This window comes from Pteronotus mesoamericanus, unplaced genomic scaffold (genome assembly GCF_021234165.1).
Source record: "Pteronotus mesoamericanus isolate MK-2021 breed Mesoamerican mustached bat unplaced genomic scaffold, CSHL_Meso_final contig_134, whole genome shotgun sequence".
Taxonomy (NCBI): domain Eukaryota; kingdom Metazoa; phylum Chordata; class Mammalia; order Chiroptera; family Mormoopidae; genus Pteronotus; species Pteronotus mesoamericanus.
In genome coordinates this window covers 5,098,354-5,119,365 of record NW_026555061.1, presented here as the reverse complement: position 1 = coordinate 5,119,365, position 21,012 = coordinate 5,098,354, and the positions used below count along the sequence as shown (strand labels likewise).

The 21,012-nt window shown below is 54.6% G+C and overlaps 1 protein-coding gene across 1 annotated transcript; it reads left to right on the top strand.

Moving 5' to 3' along the window:
• The first annotated feature begins 1,695 nt into the window (after positions 1-1,695).
• PNLDC1 (PARN like ribonuclease domain containing exonuclease 1) lies at positions 1,696-17,584 on the top strand. Its single transcript, XM_054595168.1, has 19 exons — positions 1,696-1,788; positions 2,188-2,245; positions 2,430-2,503; positions 4,094-4,133; positions 4,680-4,803; positions 4,974-5,062; positions 6,349-6,449; positions 8,631-8,707; positions 8,862-9,005; positions 9,542-9,611; positions 11,157-11,242; positions 12,435-12,490; positions 13,534-13,598; positions 14,027-14,080; positions 14,259-14,301; positions 15,610-15,709; positions 15,983-16,158; positions 16,295-16,393; positions 17,511-17,584. The coding sequence occupies exons 1-19, from the start codon at positions 1,713-1,715 to the stop codon at positions 17,572-17,574; spliced, it is 1,596 nt and encodes a 531-aa protein (XP_054451143.1). The 5' UTR covers positions 1,696-1,712; the 3' UTR covers positions 17,575-17,584.
• The last annotated feature ends 3,428 nt before the right edge of the window (positions 17,585-21,012 follow it).

Here is a 21,012-nt window from a genome sequence, read left to right as displayed (position 1 = left end):
TCTGAACTTTCAGTTTCTGGGTATGTTAAATCTCTTCACCTTTTCAGCGCACTCGGGCAGGAACGCACGGAAGAGGTTTGTGCAGCGCGCTTGAGGTGTGTCTGGCCCATAGTGGGCCACCTAAATGGTAGCCGTGGCTGCTCAGGGCATGGACGTGTCTTTTAAAGTACGAACTATCAATATCAATTTATTATAAACAGTCTTAGTAATGTGAAGATGAAAGGGACAAGTTCTAACCTCAGTTGGGCTCCTGGATCCTAACAGGCAGCACCAGATTTGAAAGGATAAAGGAATGCAATGAGGAACTGAATATGGAGGTGCGCGTGGACTGGGCCAGTGTACTCTGGATTTGCCATGCAGTGAGAATTGGTTGGATAAGAGGTGAACTTCGAAGGGCACTCAACGGTAACCAGAAATTGGAGAAGGGTAGGTGGGACTCATGACAGTTCTCTTAAAGGTGACGATGAAATCAAAATAAGGCATGAACCAGTTATGGCTGCTTAAAATGTGAGGGACAACTATAAATGGTTAAGTGGCTCCTACAGCATTTCCTTCTGATTATTGAGTGTGTAGCCAATTATATCTTTATATAAATGTGAAATAACGTTAATACCATCAGTCTGGGTATTCAGTATGTTTGTTTTTAAAGATAACATCTTTATGCACTAGGATTGTTCCCCGGCTGTATGCACCCACATTTTTAAAAAGTATAATTGATTCTGAGAGGCCTTCAGAATGTAATTCCTCTTTTGATCACTAAATACCCCAGTGAAGACGTTTAAAGGGATATGCTATAGTTTTACTGTTCTCTTACCTCATCCTAAAGATCGCTTGGCGCACCTCACTTTGAAGGTCAGGGTTCCAGAAAGCTGTCCAATCAAGCCTAGAATGAAAGGGAGGATATAAAACAAGACCACGGAGTGGGCGAGTGGCTTTGAAAATCGATGACGACAAAACAGTGTTCACCTGTAACTGACACTGCAAAGAAAATCATCGTCCTAAGTATCTCGTGGCACCAAGGGTTCCTTCCGTTTGAGTGGCAATTCTCGCAGCTCTGTATGGCGTTTGATACAAGGCTTTAAAGGCAGCGAGGATGCCGCCCTGGCCCACCACCTCCTTGGTTACAGCATCGTCCCCAGACGTCAAGGTTACAGGTTGGATCTCAGGTCAGGGCACGAACAGGAAGCAGCCAATGAATGCAGACACAAGTGGAGCAACAAAACCGACGCTTCTCTCCCTTCCCAGCTCGCTCTCTGGAATCAGTCAGTAAAAGGACGGTGACGATGCAAAGTAAAGTGAAGGAAAGATGGGGTGTGGGGGAGGGGATGGGGACAGACTGCTTACTGCACTTCCTTCAGGGGCTGTTTAGGACCTGGTTTTACTCTTTTTCAGGCTCTACCTTCTCCTCAAGCCTTACCAGGCGAGGTCTTCGTGTTTTGACTGCAAAGGAACTGCGGTGGAGCCAGGCAAATGGGCCTGGATTGCTGAGGCGAATCCAGGCAACTCCCCCCACGGCCGGCAGACCGAAGTCCTCTGAGGGGGGGCGGGCGGGGAGTGGGGGGGCGGGGGCGTAGGCCGGTCGCCCAATCGGGAGGCTCCTGGGGGCGCGGGGGCGAGCAGTTTCCCCCGCACGAGCCCTTTAAGGTCTGCGGCGCACTTGTAGCGCGTGGCCGCTCCGGGCGACCTCGGCCAAGCGACGTGGTTGCGTGGCCATGGACGTGGGCGCCGACGGGTTCGAGCAGAGCCTCCCTCTGCTGCAGGAGCTTGTCCTGGGCGCGGACTTCGTGGGTAAGGCGCGAGGATCCGGGCCTCGCCGCGGGGGCCCTCTGGGCTGGGCGAGCCGGCGAAGGGGGCGCTGTGGGCGCGACGGGACGGAGAACCGAGGCCCCGCTGGGCCAGTCCCCAGACCCTGGGAGGCTCGAACAGAGAGATTCCTTCTAGGCCTGGGCAGCGGGATGCCAAGCAGCGGTTGCCCCTTGGCCCCGCAGCGGTCCAGGCGGAGCCGAGCCCGCGGAACTGGCCGGTCCCTGCTTTGGCTCCCTCCGTTGTCCCTTTACGAACTCACCTGGCCTGAGCGCAAAGAAGGTGAGCCCAGTAGTTCGTTTGCCACCGGCAGCGTTTACAGCAGGAAGAGCGGTGGCAGGGGGCTGCGTCTGGGGACTCGGGTCTTTTTTGCCGTCCCCGCAGGTCTGGACATAGAGTTCACGGGCCTTCGCACTAACCTGGCCGGATCCCAGCAGATCAGGTAAAGCTAAAGCTGCCCTTGAGCGAGGGAGACACCCGTGCCCCTGGGCGGCTGGCTGGCCACATCAGCGTTTTCTCTCAGCAGGCACCTGCTGGCACTGGGCGGGCAGGACACCATGTTACGTGGGGCTCTGGGCACCTGGCCTTTGCCCGCTAAACACTAGGAGTGCTCTGTTTTTCCACAGTCTTTTTGACTTGCCCTCGGAGTGGTATCTGAAAACCCGTGCGAGTGTTCAGCAGTTTACAATCTGTCAGATTGGTAAGTTGGGTCTTCAGCTGTTGGCCATGAGTTACTAAGAGAGGTAGTTTCATGCTCTTCGTGTTTCTTATTGATCACACAGCTTTCACATCTGCCAGGGAACCTGGCTATCGTTTGTGCTCTCATTTGGTTTTCAGCTGCGCCATGCCTGTCGAACCTAACACTTTGGAACAAGCAGAAATTAGTTCAGCAGCAGTATTTCCATGCCTACATAAATCAACATTAGGGAACCGGTACCATCTTTCAAGGAAAAAATGTGTATGATTTTTGTTTGTGAGGAAACTTACACAAACAAGATCATCCTACACACATGTTGTTCTGCATCTTTTTATTTTCGCCAATGGGGTTTAGAGATCTTTCTCATACCAGCACCTGCAGGTCTCTTGTTCATGTCTAACAGTTGTATTCCAAACTATGAAAGTATTTATTGACTCAGTTTCCTCATGATGCGTACTTTGGTTACCATTTTTGATAAATCAAGGTTGCACTCAGTGAATGCAGGGGTAAGTCAAATAACAAATCGATATTCCTCTCTCTCCCTCTCTCACTGAAATCAATAAATTAAAAACAAACAGAAAACAAGGTCTCCCTGACCGTCTTAGTAGGAACACTTCCCTGCACGTCCATGAGGATACGCGATTGGAGTACCCTTGGCAGCGGAAAGGCGGCGTTAAAGAGCATGTGTGCAAGTGTGGCTCTGGGGCGCCAGCCTAGCCCAGCTCCTACCAGCCGCCCACAAAGCTCCGTGACTCCGCTCACAGCGGCGACTGTGCTGTTCCCCTCGCGCACACTGGCTAGTGTCACTCTTACATTCCTTTGTCCACCTAGTAGAGGAGAAACGATGTAATTATTATATTGATTTACATTTTTAATGCAGGGTCAACACACTTTTCCTGTAAAGGGCTATGCAGTAAATATGTTTTGCAGGCCATCTGGTCTGTTACAACTTCTCAATGTCACCATCGTTAATGGGAAATCAGCCATAGATAGTACATAAATGAATGAGTGAGGCTGAAATCCAATACAACTATTTATAAAAACAAGCCTTGACCGATTTTACTGACCCATGTTTTCCTGTGAATGATGGCAAACATCTGTGTGTGTGTTTTGCTCTGTATCCTTGTCCTTTGCTATTTCCATTGTTTTACTTGATGGTAAGACCTCTTTGCAAAGTATGGGGAAATAGATATATTTCTATTGCTCTCCCCCATTAGGAAGTCTTTTTCACTTTGTATATGGTGTTTGTTTTTTTAATACAGACATTTTAAAGCAAATATATAAATCTTCGCGGTTTTGGGTGTTTCCTCTGGTTTTAGAACTATAAAAATGTTGGTTTAGTTTTACTCCCGTTTGAAGAACCATCCACAATTATATTTTTGTAATGTTAGTGTGAATAACAATTTGACAGCTCACGTTTTCCTCCTCCTCTTTTCCTTTTTCTTTTCCTTTTTAAAAAGAGGTTATCTGCTTCTGAAGCCCACACAGTGTTTCTGGAAGCAAAGCACTGTTCAAAATGTTTAGTTTTAGTACCATAGTTAACTCCTGAGAGCTCCTCCTTGGTTCTCATTTCCCCTGCTGTCCTTCTTCCAGGATTGTCTGTGTTTTCCAGTATCGAAGGAGAGTCAAACAAGTATGTACAAAGACTTCGCAAAACACACAGTTCTTCTCCACCTGCTCCCCCCAGATTCTGCTCTGGCTCTGAGCCAGTGTGGCCCTGGACACCCCGTGTGCCCCCTGCTTCTGTGCCCTTGCCCTTGCTCCTTCCCCCGAAGACTACAGTTTGTCCTTCAGGTCTCAAAGCAACACCTCTTCTGGGGGACTTTCCTGGCCCCACGCCTCACCCACTCCTTCCCCTGTGCCCGTTGTCACCTGCGTGCCCCTTCAGGATAGGCATGGGTGCCACGTTACACTGAGGGCGACGGGGCTCCTAGGCAGCGAGCACCGGGGGATGCTGGGTGGCAGCCCTGCTGGGCTCAGCACATGGGAGGGACCCTGTTCTTCCAGGGCAAGGTCTCTGCCTGTCTCCACTGACGCCTGGGGCCCGTCATGGTACTGGAAAGAGCCAGCGTTCAAATGCTTCTGAAGTGAGAGGGGGAGCCCTCTCTGAAGCCTGCTCTGAGCCAGTGTTTTAAAAACGGACTTGGCTTTTTCTCCTTATGTTTACTTTTTCCAATAGGTACGTAGCCCATTCGTGTAACTTCTTTCTCTTCCCTACAACGTTTGGGGTTTTGGACTCGGAATTCTCTTTCCAGGCTTCTAGTGTTCAGTTTTTGAATCAGTATGGCTTCGACTATAACAAGGTACGGCAGTGCCGGGGGAAGTGGGGACGCTCGAGGGGGAGCTGGCCTCGGCGGCCTCCGAGCCCCATTTCTAGCCCCTTCCTGTCCACGTGAAACCGAGAACGGCTTCTTTTCACTCTGCCCCCAAACAGAGGATGCCGCTCCAAGACTCCTTGTTCTTCTGTCTCTAGTTTCTCAAACACGGAATCCCATATATGAATGAGGAACAGGAGAAGAAAATCAAACACAACATCCTGACTGGGAACTGGAGAGTTCGCAGGTAAGGCCCATTTCCCTGGGTGGTTGGCAGGTTTCTCGGCTGCTGGGGTCTTTCCGCGTGTCCTGTGGGGAGGCGCGCTCCCTCCCCGTGAGCAGGCGCGGCTGCCCCAGCCTGGGCCCCATCAAACACGACCAAAGTGCTGGCAATTCCATCCCTGCGCCTGGAGTGGGAAGACCTCTCCCCGCATTGAGTGTGAGCTCAGTGCTTAAAAATGAAAAGCAGGAAAAGGAAAAAGAACTTCTTCTTCAACTGGTTCTGGGGGAGGCAGGACCTCCACTCCAGAGCTGGGGGAGGGTGGGTCTGGTGGACCGACTTTGAGATGGTACATTGGCCTTCGATGTGATCTTAGGGATCGTTCAAGGGAACATCACAGGTAACCTTGACCATGCCGGTCACATGCCTCAACTTGGAGAGACGTGTCACCTCACGTGCTTGATCCTGCTCTGTTTCCTAAGGGCAGAATTTCTGCCTTTTTTCCTTAGGCCCCGGTACCAGTGGTCGTGCTTGAGACCCTGCCCTCCTGCAGAGCTGGGGGCGGCGGGGCGGGGTGGCGGGCGAGCGGAAGCACCGTGCGGCAGAAGGGGCAGGCCACTGCGTCCCAGGCCGGCCCTGCCTTCAGTTGCCTGGTTTTGAACAAGTTGTTGAAGTTCTTCATGCCTCTGTTAGGAAGCAGGTTAAGTTACACAGCTTTTACCCCCGGCATGTTATGATGAGTTATGTGGTCCAGATCATTGTCTTACGTAACACTGGAGGTTTTTTTAAATCCTTGTTTGTGGTTTTCACACAGAAATGCAGTTTTTTTTGTCAGGGAAGAAACAATTTGAATTTTTAACCTTCTGTTATTTTCAAATGTTGGAGAAAAGTCTTTCCGTAGCTCAAAATAACATCATGTTCTTATGTTTCTAAGACAGGAGACGATGTACTCGCCCGAGTTCCCATCTTTTCCTCATCCCACCAGACGTTGCTCCCCCCCCCCCTCCCCGAAAGCTGCGTTAGGACGCCGGGCCGAGAGCAGCGCTGGCTGGCTGCCTGCGCCTCGTCCTCCGCGGGTCCTGGGGGAGCGGAGAGGGACGGAGCGTTCTCCTGTGAACGCATGGGGGAGGGCAGGCCAAGTGCTTGGCTTGCTTTTGCAGAACAAGACTTGGAAAATAGTCTTTTTGGGGTGTGTTTTCTTGCCAGCATCCCATGTTAAGCCCGGAGGCCTCAGAAGCTGCTCCCACGTTAATGTCATCTCAGGGCTCTGGTGGTTTTCGCCAACGTTTCCGCTTTCATGTGTCTGTTTTCAGCTCCCTGGACAAAGACCTGATCAAGGTGGTGATTGGTGAGGTGACGCGGTGGCTGACCCTGGCAGAGGAAGGCGACTGCATGACCCTCCCCGGCATCGCTGGTAGGCAGGTGGCTGCTCCCCTGGCCTGCGGGTGTCCCTCTGGTCACCATCACGTACCCTCTGCTCCCTTGGGTCCCGGGCAGTCACCCAGCCGACGTGGGGTCCAGGTGTGAGACAGAGCTCTGACCGTAGTTCAGAAGTTGAGGGCGTTTTGACCTACTCTGAACTTTAAGGTCGAGGGAGTGAGGCTCCGTTCAGGGCCGTCCTTCCGTCCCAGTCCTCGGTGTCCGGCGCTCTTGTCGTTGACTTTCTTTGATCCCTGAATTGTCCCTCCACAGAGCGATGTGGAGTCACGCCACACATGTGCTAGATCAGTGAGTGGCTCTTGGGCCTGGTCTGTGGACCCCAGGGGCCTCTGAGGCCTTTTCCAAGGGCTCCCTGAGGCTGAAAGTATGGTCAAAATATTACGCGGCCACCACTTGCCATTGTCATTGTGCCATTTGCACTGATGGTGTCAGAGCACAGGCGGGTCACCCTGTTGGCACCCGGGTACAGGTTGAGACGCAGCGTCCACATGCTAGTAGTCCATGCATCCTGTTAAAAAAAAAAAGTCCAATTTTATTTAGCAGCTTCCTTGGTAAAGAAGTAATAATTCTTTCTTTTTAAAGATTTCATTTATTTATTTTTAGAGAGAGGGGAAGGGAGTGAGAAATGGAGAGAAACATGGATGTGTGAGAGACACATTGACCGGTTGCCTCTCACAGGCCCCCAACCAGGGTCTGGGCTGCAACCCAGGCCTGGGCCCTGACCAGGAATTGAACTGGAGCCACACTGGTCAGGGCAAGAAGTAAAAACTCTTCATTTTATGAAATGTCAATCTTTGCTTATCTTTTTAAATTTACTGTGTATCAGCATGAGCATGTCAATAAGTAAGTATGCGTAAAACATCTCTGCTGTGTGTCAAAGTGCATTGGCTGTCTTGAAAGAAAGCAGTTGTGTGAGTTTTTGAGTTGAGAGCTGAATTAGCTGCCTTTTTTTTTTTTTTTTTTTTTTTTTTTTGCCCCCCATGGAACATTTTTATTTAAAGGAATTTACTGTGGTTATTTTGACTTGGGTATTTTCATTGATTTTCTTAAATGAAAAAAGTGAGCCTGGCCCTTCAAAGAGCATAACTTGCAGTACTTGCTAGTGATACAACTGCCGCCCTGGCTGGTGTGGCTCAGTGGATTGAGTGCCGGCTTGCAAACCAAAGGGTCACCAGTTTAGTTCCCAGTCAAGGTACGTGCCTGGGTTGCAGGCCCGATCCCCAGCAGGGGGCGCACGAGAGGCAATCACATGATGTTTCTTTCCCTCTTTTTCCTTCCCTTCCCTGTTCTCTAAAAAGAAATAAAATCTTTTTTAAAAGATTGGAGCTTACAATCAAAAACTGGGATTTTGGCCCTGGCCAGGTGACTCAGTTGGAGCACCCTCTCGTACACCAGAAAGGTTGCAGATTCGATCCCCCTGAGGGCACACACCTAGATTGTAGGTTTGATCCCCAGTAGGGGTGTGTATATGCTGCAACCGATCAATACTTCTCTCTCTCTCTCTCTCCTCTGCCCCCTCTTCCTCCCTGTCTAAAATAATGAAACATCCCTGAGGGAGGATTAAAAAAACAAACAAACTGGAATTTTGGGCAACTTGAGCAAGTCACCGTAAACGTGCCAGCTCCCCAGTACTGAGACCCTTCTGATGAGGTCATTGGCCACATTTACAAGCATCTCTCGTTGCTGCTCTAGGACAAAATGTGTGAGCATTGGAAGATCTGCACAACTCAGCATTGGTGTTTTCTAAATAACCGACGTGTGACGTTATCAAATCCTGGGCAAAAGTAGAATGGGTTTATTATTTTAAAGGAAAACCTCACCATCTTAAATTTAAGGTGTAGCTTTAATTTCTAACATGGTGGCTTATCCATAGCTGTAGTTTACATACAAAAAAGACCCTCTGGGGTCCTCAGTTGAAGAGTGGCCAGCCCTGGGACGCAGCTGCAGACCACTGCCCTAGACCACGCCCTAGCACAGTACAGCGGGCCGGCCAGCCCTGCCCTGCGGGCTCATGCGCCCAGGGGCCCTGAGAGCTCCTTTTCCACTGGCTCCTCCTCTCAGCTTCCATTTCCCTCGGGCCTCTCTCGAGGGGAAGGTGGGCTGCCGGCCCAGGGTCTGCGGGGCCCTGTGCGAGCCTCATGTCCCCTCGCTGTAGGCTTCCAGGCCTTCGAGGTCCAGCTGGTGCTGAGGCAGGCCCTCCCTGGCATCTGGACGGCGCGGACAGACTGCGGGGTGAGTCCTCCCAGCCGCTGCCCCCCACTTCCTGCGGCCCGTCTGGCCCCTGGGAAACGTGCCTCTGCCCCCCCCCTTCCCTTTCAAGGTGAAGAACCACTTCTTTGGCATCACTGCCAGGATCCGGGGGACTTGTCCGTCCTTTTCATTTCAGGTGACAGTGAAGAAAGTGAGTAAACGGCATCGCTGGTACCTTGGGAACACCTCCTGGGATCCAAAGAGCCGCTGGAGGGAGGAGCTGCTTCTCTCCGCAAGGGGATTTTCCGTGTTTTTCCAGATGCTGGTAAAAGCCCAGAAGGTAGGAAAAACCTCTCTTCTCTTGGTCTGTCACAGTCTTCTGAGTTCCTGGCTGTCACACGGGTGGGATGTCCAACAATAAGATAAGGTTCCTTGAGAGAATGATTCCCGCTTGTTGATAACCAGCTTTATGGATCTACCTTGCTTCCCCCAAATCATGACAGATTAATTTGAGGAAAGACTGTCCATGTTAGTTAATTACTATTCCTTTGCTCCTTTCTGGCACGTAGGCATTTCGGTACTAACTGACCTAAAACACCTTGGGGAACCGAGTGTTTACCTGCTTCACCGTTTAGATTTCCAGTGTGGTCCTGACCTCACGTCCCTTCTACTCAATGCTTTTCTTCTTTTCTGGGATTTAAGCAACTGGGCTACTTTTCACAAGGGTGCAAGGTGGGTAGGGGTGGAATTACCACATGGTCACAGCCTCAGTGGGTGCTAAAGCCACACCCTTTGCCAGAGACTGTTAGGCTGTGGTGCCTGTTCTTACTGTGCTTCAAGTTTCATTTCCCTCGCCTGCCGGTTCCCTCCAAGCAGCCCTTGGTGGGGCACAACATGATGATGGACCTGCTGCATCTCCACGAGAAGTTCTTCCGGCCCCTCCCAGGTAGGGGCGTGCCCAGCATTCCCCCGCCTTTGATCTTGTTTGCCACCTGGAAAGGGATCCGGCTCCGGGGGAGCCCCACGTCTCTGCGGAGCTCAGGCCCTCAGGGCCGTGTGCTGTCCCCCTGCGTGGAGGACCAGGGGGCTTTTTCGGGGCGGGGCACAGGGAGCCTACATTTCCATGGATACTCCTGCCCCACAACAGAGGGCGTTCAGTGTCACTGTAGAAAACTTGGCAAAGTCGGAAATGGTGACAAGCCCCCCGTGATCCCAGCTCTAGTCCTGACACGTTGCCTTTCCTCTGTTGTGAGTGCTTATGTATCTGATCACACTGTGTATTTGATTTTATGTTTGGCTTTTTTCCCCCCACGTACCAAAAGCATTTGCTGCGTCATTAACACAATAACTGATTTTAATGGCCGGGTGGCCCTTTCGTACGGGGGTGCCATCCCTTCCCGTGGCAGCAGTGCTGTGCTGTGCTTCGACGCCTGGGCACGAGTCTCCCCGCACCCCCCGCCCTTCATTCTGTGTGTTCTCGGGCTCCGCGCCGATGCAGTGGGGTGTTCGTAGCACCAGTGTCATAGGGTTGTTGGGGATTAACCGAACAAATAAAATATACACAGGACACTCATCTAGATGGACAGGGGTGAGGAGATTCTGTCTCGGAGACCCCTCCCCCAGAAATGAGCACCTCAGTTTGAGCAGATGTAGAGAATTGGAGAGTGAGGGGTAAAGTTCATAATAATGAGCATTTGCTCGAAAACGAAGCACAGCCAAGCAAAAGTGCTGGGAGAACAAAAGCTGCAAGGGAGGGGGTCACTGGAGAATCGACCCCGCAGAGCCCCTCATGCCTGGCGTGCAGGGGGCCGTAGTGACTTGGCTGGCTGGGGACGCGAGGTGGCTAGTCTTTTACTCGGGGGGCCATCACTAGGTAAATGCCTGAAGCCGGGAAGACCACCTGTCAGTGCCAGTTTGTTGTCTGGAGATGTGGGAACAACACCAAAAGGAGAGGAAGAGACGGCAGCTGCCTTCGGGGAGCAGGAGATGGGTGGGCAGAGAGAAGAGTGCACATAGCGGGTGTTTTGGTCGGTCTGTTCTTGCAGTAAGCCTCTTTCAACTGCATGCAGGTGTAATTTTGATAAACACCCATTAATAGCTGAACGTTGTTATGGGGCACTTGACTCTCACTATAAGGATTTTTAGTTGGTCTTTCCTCTGGACAGTCACTTACAAATGATGATTTCATGTCTAATTTCCAGTAACACCTCTTTCTTCTCCTTCCATTGGCTAGAAACTTCGCAAACTACATTAAGCAATGTCGGCAATAATAGTATCCTGAATTTGCTGGGAAACCTCTGGCTTTTACTATTACAAATGGTAGTGGCAGGTTGGATTGAGATTTAGAAAGCCTCACTGATTAGGAATAAGGGTGTTTTCGGTTCCTATTTTGTTGTATTTATTCACCAGTTGGTGACAGACTAGGTGGGAGAACGTTCCTTCTCATTTTACTGACAAACTCACTTCTGACTTGCTCGGCCTTTCCGTGCAGAAAGCTACCATCAGTTTAAGCTGAACATCCACAGCCTGTTTCCTGTCCTCATTGACACTAAGAATGTGACGAAGGACCTATGGAAGGTGAGGGGCGACATGGCTTTGGGTTGCGGGAGGCTTTGTCCCTCCCAGTAGCACAGTTTTCTCCTCTTCAAAAGTGTCCCTTGAATCCTTTCCTCGCGTTTACAATCAGTATAAGTTTCCTTTGCTATTCTAGCACCGCTGGGCCATTTTAGCTTATGTATAGTTTTTTTCCTTCCCTCATTCAGGCTCGTGTGCGCATTTAGGTGGGACACAGAACCTGTTCTGGAGCTTGATACATACCTAGTATTTGCAACATGCTTACAGAGCATCAAGATTTGGGGGGAGGCACTCCCCTCTTGAAAAATCTTGAAAACAAACATCTCTACCAGGAGCCTGGGTCTTCAACCCAGACAGCCCAGCCCATTGAAGTCACCTGGGAAACTAAATACTGGCACCTGGGGCCTATCCTCAGCTTTTCTGGTTTAGAGAGGCCGGGGGTGGGATTTCTAAAGCTCCCAGGTGACTTCTGTTGTGCTTCCGGAGGAAGCCCCCAGCTGACTTAAATGCTGCCTAGAAGTTAGACTGAGGAACAAAGGAAGAGGAACTGAATCAGTGTTTTCAAGCCTTAAGCCAGTCATTTAAAGTTAATGACTGGGGAGGGAGCCGAGACCCTCGGCTGGGGGACTGGGCGGGCCTCTGCCTGGGGCCGCACCTCCCGTCCTGCACAGGTTTCTAGCACTGACACATTCTACGCTGCTCTCGTCTCCACAGAACTGAGTCTTGGGGACAAAGGGGTGGGGTATGGAGCTGATCTCAGGGAACCCAGGGTGTCCTTTCCATGCAAGATGAGAGGGACTCCAGGATATGGGGACCTGGCCTTGCTAAAGGCCCTCTGGTCCTTAGAATGCCTGGTGTCCTACATATGTGTCCTTGGCCTGGGTCTGATACCTCGGAGTCCTGTGTTTCCAGAACCCCCGAACCCTTGTCTTTGAAGGAAGAGAGAACAAGCTGTGTTTGTGGCAGCTTTTTCTAGCTTAGGTATTGGGTGCCTTATAGGGACCCAATCCAAGGACACTAGGTGCCCTGGCATCCTAAATAAGGAATAAGGATTGATACCTTTAAAGAGAAGGAAGAGGTGGTGGGAGTTAACATTTTTCAGGCCATTTTAATAGCCATTTGATAATACCTGAAGCAGATGGTAAACGTGAGCACACATCTCTTATTCTCCCTAATTTGTTGTCCATAATTACAGGAACTGAATTTTCCAAGGGTTTCAAATCTTTCCGAAGTTTACGAAGTCCTGAACAGGTAAGGAAGCGATCTTTTGGAGCCGCTTCTAGGGCCGGCGTCCTCAGCCAGGCGACTTTGCTCCCCAGGACCTATCGGCAATGTCGCGACATTTACAGCAACTGGGGCTGCTACGGCTCTGCAGCGAGTGGGGGCCAGGACGGCCCGCTACACAGTTCTCCGGCCCAGAGTGGGATGGGTGCTGAGGCTGCGGAACTGTCCGAGGGGGCAGGGGCCTGCTAAAACCCCTGCAGCTGTGGAACGGCAGCGTCTTTTCTGTTGGCCGAGCTTTTGTTTTTCTTTTGACCTGTTTGATTCCTGGAGTGATGAGCTCTGTGAGACACAGTGCAACTTTGTTTCATTTTGTGTTTTGAACCCGGATGCTTCTCTCAGGGCTAACGCAGGGCTCGGCATGGTAGGCACACATTAAACGGTGCACGAATGGATGATGCCCATAGCTAGCCGAGTCCCAGGCCTCGGCAGCGTGCGCGGTTCATGCCTCAGGTGTCGGATGCCGGTGTGATCATCTGTCCTTCAGGCCACTGGACAGCCAGCCCTCGGGGCAGAGCCGGCCTTGCTTGAGTTCCCGTTGGTGCCCGGGCTTGGGTAAAGTGCCTGTTAGATGCTCAGGACCACCGGTTCAGCCTGGTGCCCGCTGTTCTCTTTCACCTGTCCTGTTGCCTAGTTACCACGGCCTTATTTGCCCAGGCCTAGGTCCTTGCCTTTTTTTTTTCTCCTTTAAATATGCCCCAGTATTGAGAACATTTTTATTATTTATATAAGACGGAGAGGGGAGAACCAGAGGGACTTTATTTTTTTAAGGATTTTATTTATCTTTAGAGAGAAGGGAAGGAAAAAGAGAGGGAGAGAAACATCAGTGTGTGGTTGCCTCTCATGCACCCCCACCTGGGGACCAGGCCTGCAACCCAGGCATGTGCCCTGACTGGGAATGGAACCAGTGACCCTGTGGTTCGCAGGCTGCACTCAATCCGCGGAGCCACACCAGCCAGGGCCAGGGGGACTTTTTAGTGAATAGTCTTTATCCTGTTTCTCATCTCGAACAGCGACTGGAATCCCACCAGGAATTCCGGGCCAGTGATCACCCACGCAAGCGAGTGTGAGAGATACGGTGGGTTCCCGTGAGCGTGTGCCCCGCGGGGCTAGGGCTGAGGCCGGGTCTCCCTGGGCGGCAGGGGCTGCGCAGGGCGCTGGGGTTGCCCCCGCACCCCCTCGCTGGGCAGGGGCCCTCCTGGAGGCATGGCGGCCCTGGGCGGGGGCCTGGGGGGGGCGCGTCCACGCCCCTTTGCCATGGTGGGTGGGCTGCGGGGAGGCTCTCAGCTCTCTGCTTCCCCCTCCCGGGGGTGCTCGTGTGCGGGGGGCGGGGACCGAGGCGAGGACGGCTGTGGGTGGGAGGAGGCGCTCACGTCTCTGGAGGAAGGACGGCTGCCAGCTGCGTGTGCCCAGCCGATGCGGGGGTGGGCCGGGGCGGGGCTGCTGGGGTGGGGGGCGTTCTGACCCTTGTCTGACGCTCTCTCCTGCCCTGGAACAATGCCTCAGCGGAGACAAAGTACCCCCACGAGGCAGCCTACGACGCCTTCCTCTGCGGCTCAGGTGAGGGTCTCTGTCCTCTCCCAGGAGGCTCGCGTTAACGTATTTGTGATGATCCTGCCGCCCTGCTTACTTCCGGGGAACGCGCGCCTCGTGGAAGTGACGCGTGCCTTTGCCTGGTTCCCTAAGGTGGCTGGGGTCCAGCTGTGACATCTGTCACACTCCCGGCTTCTCTCCCCAGTTCTTCTGAAAGTGGCGCACTTGCTGCTGTGGAGAGTGCACAGGTGAGTGCTCCTGCCCCGTCACGTGACACACCGTCACCGTCACCATCTGCCAAGACCCGGGCTCCCTTGGCTGTCCCAGAGAAGGGAGGACGCAGAATGGCACTGTGTGCAGAGTCCCTGGCCCGGTAGCAGCTTCCTCTCCAGGGTGGCCTTGCCCAACCTCCCCCCTGACCCGCCCCTGGTCTTGGGTTGGGCCGTGCAGTCACCTTGCTTCAGTGCTTCCCAGCGTGCTGTGCTGGCTCGTCTGTCACCACGAGCCTCATAACCGTGTTAATCAGAAGGTGACAGGAGGACCACGTGTTCAGGTCGGTAAAGGATGCCTCAGGGTCCACACAGGCAGGCAGGGGAAGGGCTGTGACTTGGCGTCAGGCCGACTGTGTGTGTTTGGGGCGGGGGCGTTGCGGGATTCTGAAAGCCCTGGGTTGGAATCAGATGCATTTCCCCAGGACAGCGTTGTCCTGGACATCTGTCTGTGGCTCTGGGCTCAGAGGCACCAGCCCTGTCCCTTGGTGACACACTTCTTGGTGAGTGGGACCCAGCAGGTCAGGCAAGGGACCTAATCCAAGTCTTAACGTGGTCTTTGTGGCTGACTTGGGAACAATTTTGGACTGTCATTTGTGAAATGGGGTTTGCCCTACGTGTGTCCATCAGAGCAGCCGGCATTTACGCACGGAATTAGTCTACAATAGATTGATGTGAGGTGTATAACATAAATGGGAAGTGTACCGCCTCATCTCCCTTTTTCCTGGGCTTTGGTGGCATCTGAGTGCCCTCGGGAAGATTCGTGTACCAAACGGGGAAGGCGGCCAATGGCAGCGGAGTCCCTGAGCTGCACAGCCTGTGCGCCTCTCCCCCTCCCGGCCGCAGCCCTCCTGGGTTTGGGGACGTTCCGCAGTGGCCAGGCCGCCTGGCCCCACAGCCCGCGCCTTGTCACATCCTGTGCTCCGGGGCGCGGGGCAGAACAAGGTGGTGGGCAGAGAGACGGTTCTTCGGAGTCCAGGGCGATGCCATGTTGGGAGGTGATAAAGTAGCCTGTCCCCTGAGCGGTGGCCCCTCACCGCTTCTCTGAGCCCAGTGCGTCTGTTTGTCAGCAGAGGGGTCATCACCAAACTGTCACCGACAGATGGTGGCCACCCGGAAGTGCCGCTCTGGTGTGGCCGTGAGGGGCAGCGGGGGAAGCGCGCTGGCCTGCGCCGCAGGAGCCGTGGGAAGGGAGGAGAGTGGTCTGAGGCAGCCGCCGCCCCATTTGTCCCCGGAGCCGCGGCCTCGGCCGAGGGCGGGGGTGTGACGCCTGTGTCGTCCACGTAGTGCTGGCCCCATGCCTGAGCCCTCCTTCGCCCTGTACCTCAACGTGCTCGCTCCCTACGTGAACCAGGTGAATCTGATCCGCGCTGGGGTCCCGAAGATCGTGAGTAACCTTCGTGCCGCTGCTTTCCCTACTCAGAGGCTGTGCTGGGGAGCAGCCTCGTGCTCGGGGACTCCTTAGGGGGCTCTGAGAAGAACCAGAATCTACTCGTTCTTTTTCCTCATCTTCCTGCCAAAACCAGCGTGGACCCACCCCTTCTTCCCTCCTTCCCTCGCCCTGCCCCACCCCCAGGCGGAGGCTCTCCTGCCTTTTCTCTCAGGATTTTGTCAGCAGGAATGGTGGGTATCTTCTTCTGTCCTTCTCCTTGTCTTCCAGAATTTCTCTGGTCCGGATTTTCCCAGTGTCCGACCCCCCATCCTCATCCTCAGTGCCAGCAGGTGGCCCGGGGTGAGCGAGGAGCAAGTCTACCGCGAGTTCCAGAATCTCTGCAAGTTTGACGTCCGGCGACTCACGCGGAACCAGTTCCTGCTCTTGACCAACAAGTTCAAGGAGTAGGTGCCCCGGGTCTATGCTGTCCCGTCCCCTCCCAGCCGCCCCGTCTCCTGGCCCGCAGCCCCTCAGAGGGAGCCGCCTCGGAGCGGCGGGTCTGCCCCACGCGCGCCCAACCTGCGCGCTCTCCCTCGGCAGTGCCCGCAGCGTCCTGAAGGAGTACAGGAGCCACCCGACCCTGCGGGTCTCCCTCTATCGGTACTGGAGGCACTCGCCGGACATCAGCTGCCTGTTGCAGTAAGTGCCTGTCCCGTGTCCCGCTCTGGGCTGAGTGGGGGCCGCTCCCTCACTGCCGTGCCTTATGAGGGAATCATTGGCGAGCGTGGCGCACCGAACGGCATCCAGTAACGTTTACTGAGCGCCTGCTGTATGGGGCACTGTCGTAGGCTCTAGGGCCTCGTCCGTGACTGAAAAACTGCCATTGTCACGGAGCTCACAGTGCAGTGGGAGGTGACCTCGTGCCAATGACGGAACCGCGTGACCCAGTAGATGACAGGCACTTACTAAACACGAGAGCAGTTCAGGAGCTCGGGTGGGGGCGTGGGGGGTGGAGGGGGTGAGGGCGGAGGTTGCTGCTGAAGGAGGAGGTGGGAGGCCCTGTGTCCAGGCCAAGGGCGTGACAGGGTGGAGGCCCTCGGTGGGCGCGCCATGTGTGCCAGGGGCCGCGAGGAGGCCGCAGCGACAGGCGTGAACTGGTAAGGAGGCGAGGCGAGAGGCGTCCGTGGGTCCTGAGCACGTGGAGGGCCAGGGGCGGGCTGAGGGGGAAGCCGCAGCCCTCGGCGGCTTTTAGCTGAGGGGTGGCACGTGGCTCCGTGTTGAGACAGACTGTACAGAGGACACAGGGCCGGGGACGAAGTTGGAAGCCGAATCACCCGGTCACGGTTTGGCTGTGGCTTGGACTGGCTGGTGGCCAAGGTGGGGGAAGGGCAGTGAAGGAGGGATGACTGGCAGAGCGGAGCAGAGCCAGGCTGGAACCGCGGGCTTTTGGCCGGAGCGCCTAGAAAGACGGGGCGGCCGTTGAGGTGCTTTGTGAGGGCCCGGCTGGCTGGCGCGGAGCCGAACCTACAGAAACAAGGCGGCTGAAGAGAAGCGCGTGGCTCCTCGGCAGGCCTTTTCCCTGTGCCGTCCTCTGGTGGCCGTCACTGGGGAAAGTGACTAGTCAGTGTCCCAGAGCCGTCCTGACCTTGAGAGGCAGAAGTTCACTGCTGGCACTGGGACGGCCGTGGGAGGCAAGATGACATTCGTGTGAACCAAGTCGGGAGGAAAGGGGCGAGCCCTTGCGTCGGAGCTTTCAAACCTCCGGGCACGGGTGGCGCGGATGACGCCGGCCCCTGTGTCTGCGGTTCTCTTGCAGAGTCTGTGGCATAGTTACCACCTGGGCCCTGGTCGCCTTTCTCCTGGGAAGACCCAGCCCCTGACGCTGCGAGGCCACCTGCCGTTCTGTCTCCACGCCGCTCTGGGGCGGCCAGTCGGGGTTTTGTTCGTGTAAATCGTATTCCCCTTGCAAAAGGATCTGCCTGGTCCTTATGAGGAATTTTGTCACATTTTAAATGAGAAATTCTGTAACTGTTACCAGTGAGAAAGCAAGCCTTGGGCTGCTCTCGCTCCCGGGGGCACGCCTGCGTCCTCCCCGGCCCCTCTTCCTACCCCAGGCGGGTTGCCTTTGCCCCTCCCCCCACCCAAGCTCCAAGGGCCCCCTTCTTTTGCCTCTGTACTTTGTTTCCTGTGCCCATTTCTTCTACAGCTCACTTCCCCCTCTGTGACTTTCTGAATAAACTTTCTCCTATTAAAAAAAGAAATCCTTGGCCATGGTAGCTTTGTGACCCAAACTTTTCTGTCTGTCAGGGGTTGGGGAGAAGTCACCACCTCTGGGAACTTGGTGTCCCAGAGCGTCTTATGGACAGACGTGGGTGTAGGAGCCGGATGCCGAAGGAGGGAAAGGCCGTGCCCTTTCCGGGGAGAAGTCAATGGCCAGCAGGCCGGTAAAGAGGGTGAAGCTAAGTGTCTATGCGTATGGATTCTGCACTGTAAAATGCTAATATTGAGAAACAAAATTAGAGTTGAGGTATAATCAAATAGTAGCTTTCCATGGTATAAGATCTTAATTTCATGTATGTAATTGAGTATAAGTGTAAATCACCTTAACTGTCCTGTGATTAAGAAGGGAAAAGCGAACGACGTCAACAGACGGGCGGGCGATCCTGGCCACCACGCCCCTTCAGGGCTTCCCTGGCTGCCCTCCCCACTGCGCCGGGCAGCGGAGCCGCCATGGGGACAGGGCTGATGTGCCTGAGGTTGGGGCAGAAGGGAGTCCCAGGGTAACTGGGCAGGGGAGGGCAGGGGGCCTCCGGGACCAAGGGGCACGTTGGCCTACGGGCCTGGAGGCCCCTCCTCCCACTCCTGGCAGAGGCAAGGGCGGTGCTCCTTTGGGGTTGCCAGTCTCTCATTTTAAGCCAGATGCTCTGCTTTCCTGTTTTCCTGCCTGGGAAGTGCATTGACGAAATGCGCTCTAGGGAAGAGACTTACGTTGTGTGCGTGAAAATTTCAACCCGAGTTTAACATTCTGTGGGTCACCTGGCAGCCTCGAGGCTCATTCCGCACTTTTCAGCTCTGAGGACACTGCAGGGACCCACTCCAGGGCCATGGCCAGAAGCAGGCTGGGCCCTCCTGGCACTTGGCTGACCCGCCTCCGTCGTTCTCCTCCCCAAGAGCCAGGCCCGCAGGCCTGGCTGTACCGAGCCCTGGGGGTCTCCCCTGGGCGCTCCCAAAACAAGATGACACGGGACAGGGATGGAAGTTGGTCTTTGGTGCCGAGAGCTTTCTTGGCCTCGTGACCAGTCACGACCACATCAGCCTACTTGCCGTTTTGTCAGGTCTCTGAAGCGACGTAGAACAGGCCCGCCTCTCAGTTCCCCCGGACGGAGAGAGGGACGTTGTAATTGGATGTCATCGCTGTCCTTCATCTTGGGGCCTAAAAGGAGACAGGTCACCTCCCCAGAGAAGAACCGTGGCCGCCGTGGTCCGCCCTGGTGAGGCGGGCTGCGTGCCAGCGTCTGCTTGGAACCGTGGGGCAGTTCAAGGGGAAGTGTGGACGCGACGGCAGAGGAGGCAGTGGGAGTGAGGTCTGGATGCCGAGAGGACACGGATCGACTTTGTCCGAGAGCCTTTCAAGCCCTGGCTGGCGTGGCTCAGCTGGCTGGAGCGTCATCCGTAAACAGAAAGGTCATGGGTTCGATTCCTGGTCAGGGCACACGCCTGGGTTGTGGGTTTGATCCCTAGGTCGGGGCACGCATGAGATGCAACCGATCGATGGTTCCCTCCCTCCCCTTCTCTCTAAAATCAATAAGCATGTTCTCAGATGAGGAATTAAAAAAAAAAAACACAAAATCACTTTGAGCGCTGCCTCCCAGAAATTGAGTTTCTCACTCACTGGCTCTCGCAAGCAGCCTAGCAAACTAAACTGGGGGTCTGCCAAGGTAAAGTAATCTTCCCTGGGTTTTTTTTTTTTTTTGAGGGGGGAAGTTCCCCTAAAATAACAATTCAAGAGAGAAAAATGCAACCTCCTACGGACGCAGGGAAACAATAGAATAAAAATAATCTTCATCATGATTTTCATTGTGTGAAAACCTAAATCACCACTTGATGGCACCAAAAAATAGGAAAGGCTAAGCCGCTCCTGCCCGCAGCGCAGTGTGAGGGGTGGCTGCCCATTTGTTCTCGGGAGAGTTTGTTGCCCTGACTCCCTTCACTGCCTGGGACACACTCATTGCCCAGCCTGTGGCTGGAGTTTAAAAAATGATGCCTGAGACATGAAGAGGCTTCCTGGGGACTTGGGGACTGCGGCCTGGAGGGCCCATCTTAGGACAGACTGTGGACGATGAGGGGCAGATGCTGGCCATGAAGTCCCTATGGGAGCTGGGCATGGGACCGGGGGAGGAGGGGGACACGACACCACACTCAAACCCCAGGGGCAGATAGCCCAGGGCTGAGAACCTGCAGGGGAGGAGGCCCCTATCTGCTGCTTGCCGGGGACCCTGGGTGGGGGTGTCAGGGCACGTCTGTCCTGCGTGGACCAGGGTGTGGCCATGGTGGGGCAGGCTGCTGGGGTGGGGTGGCGCCTGGGGTGGCCTCCTGCTTCCCTGTGCAGGGCAGAGAACCAGCACTTCGGCTACTGCTGGGACGCACCTCCACGGGGGCCCCCGAGGCCCCGCCTCCCAGGCGCCGCCCGCAGGGAGGCTGAGGCAGAGGGGACCCTGCCCCGGCCAGCTTGGGCTCCAAGACGTCCTATGGGCCTTGCTGACCCCACCCTTGTCTGCAGGGAGGCTGGGACACATCACCCAGCCACCCAGCCCGCCCCTTCATGCAGGGCCAGACTCGCTCTGAGGTCTGGCAGCATCCCCGCCCCCGTCCCCGTCCCCCCTACAGTCTGCTGCTGGCACCCACTTTTGCACAGGCGGTTCCGCGACACCAGCCTGGCCCAGAAATCCTACCTCTTCAGTTCCCTCCTGGAGGCCAACTCACCAACACCAACACCCACCCCTGCCCCCGCAGCTAAGGCCATGATGTCACCATAAGCCAGACACAGAAGGACAAATACTGCGTGATCCCACCTCCGCAAGGCACACAGAGTAGTGGACTCAGACAGAAAGCAGACTCGAGGGTCGCTGGGCTGGGGCAGGGGTGGGGAGGTGGGGAGTTAGCGTGCAAAGGGGTGGAGTGTCAGTTTGGGCTGGTGGCGAGGTTCTGGAGACCACGGCGGTGACGCTGCACAGTTCTGTGGTTGTACTTAATGCGGGAGGCCGTGCACTTAAACAGTGGATACAACGATAGGTTTTATGTATGTTTTATCACAAAAA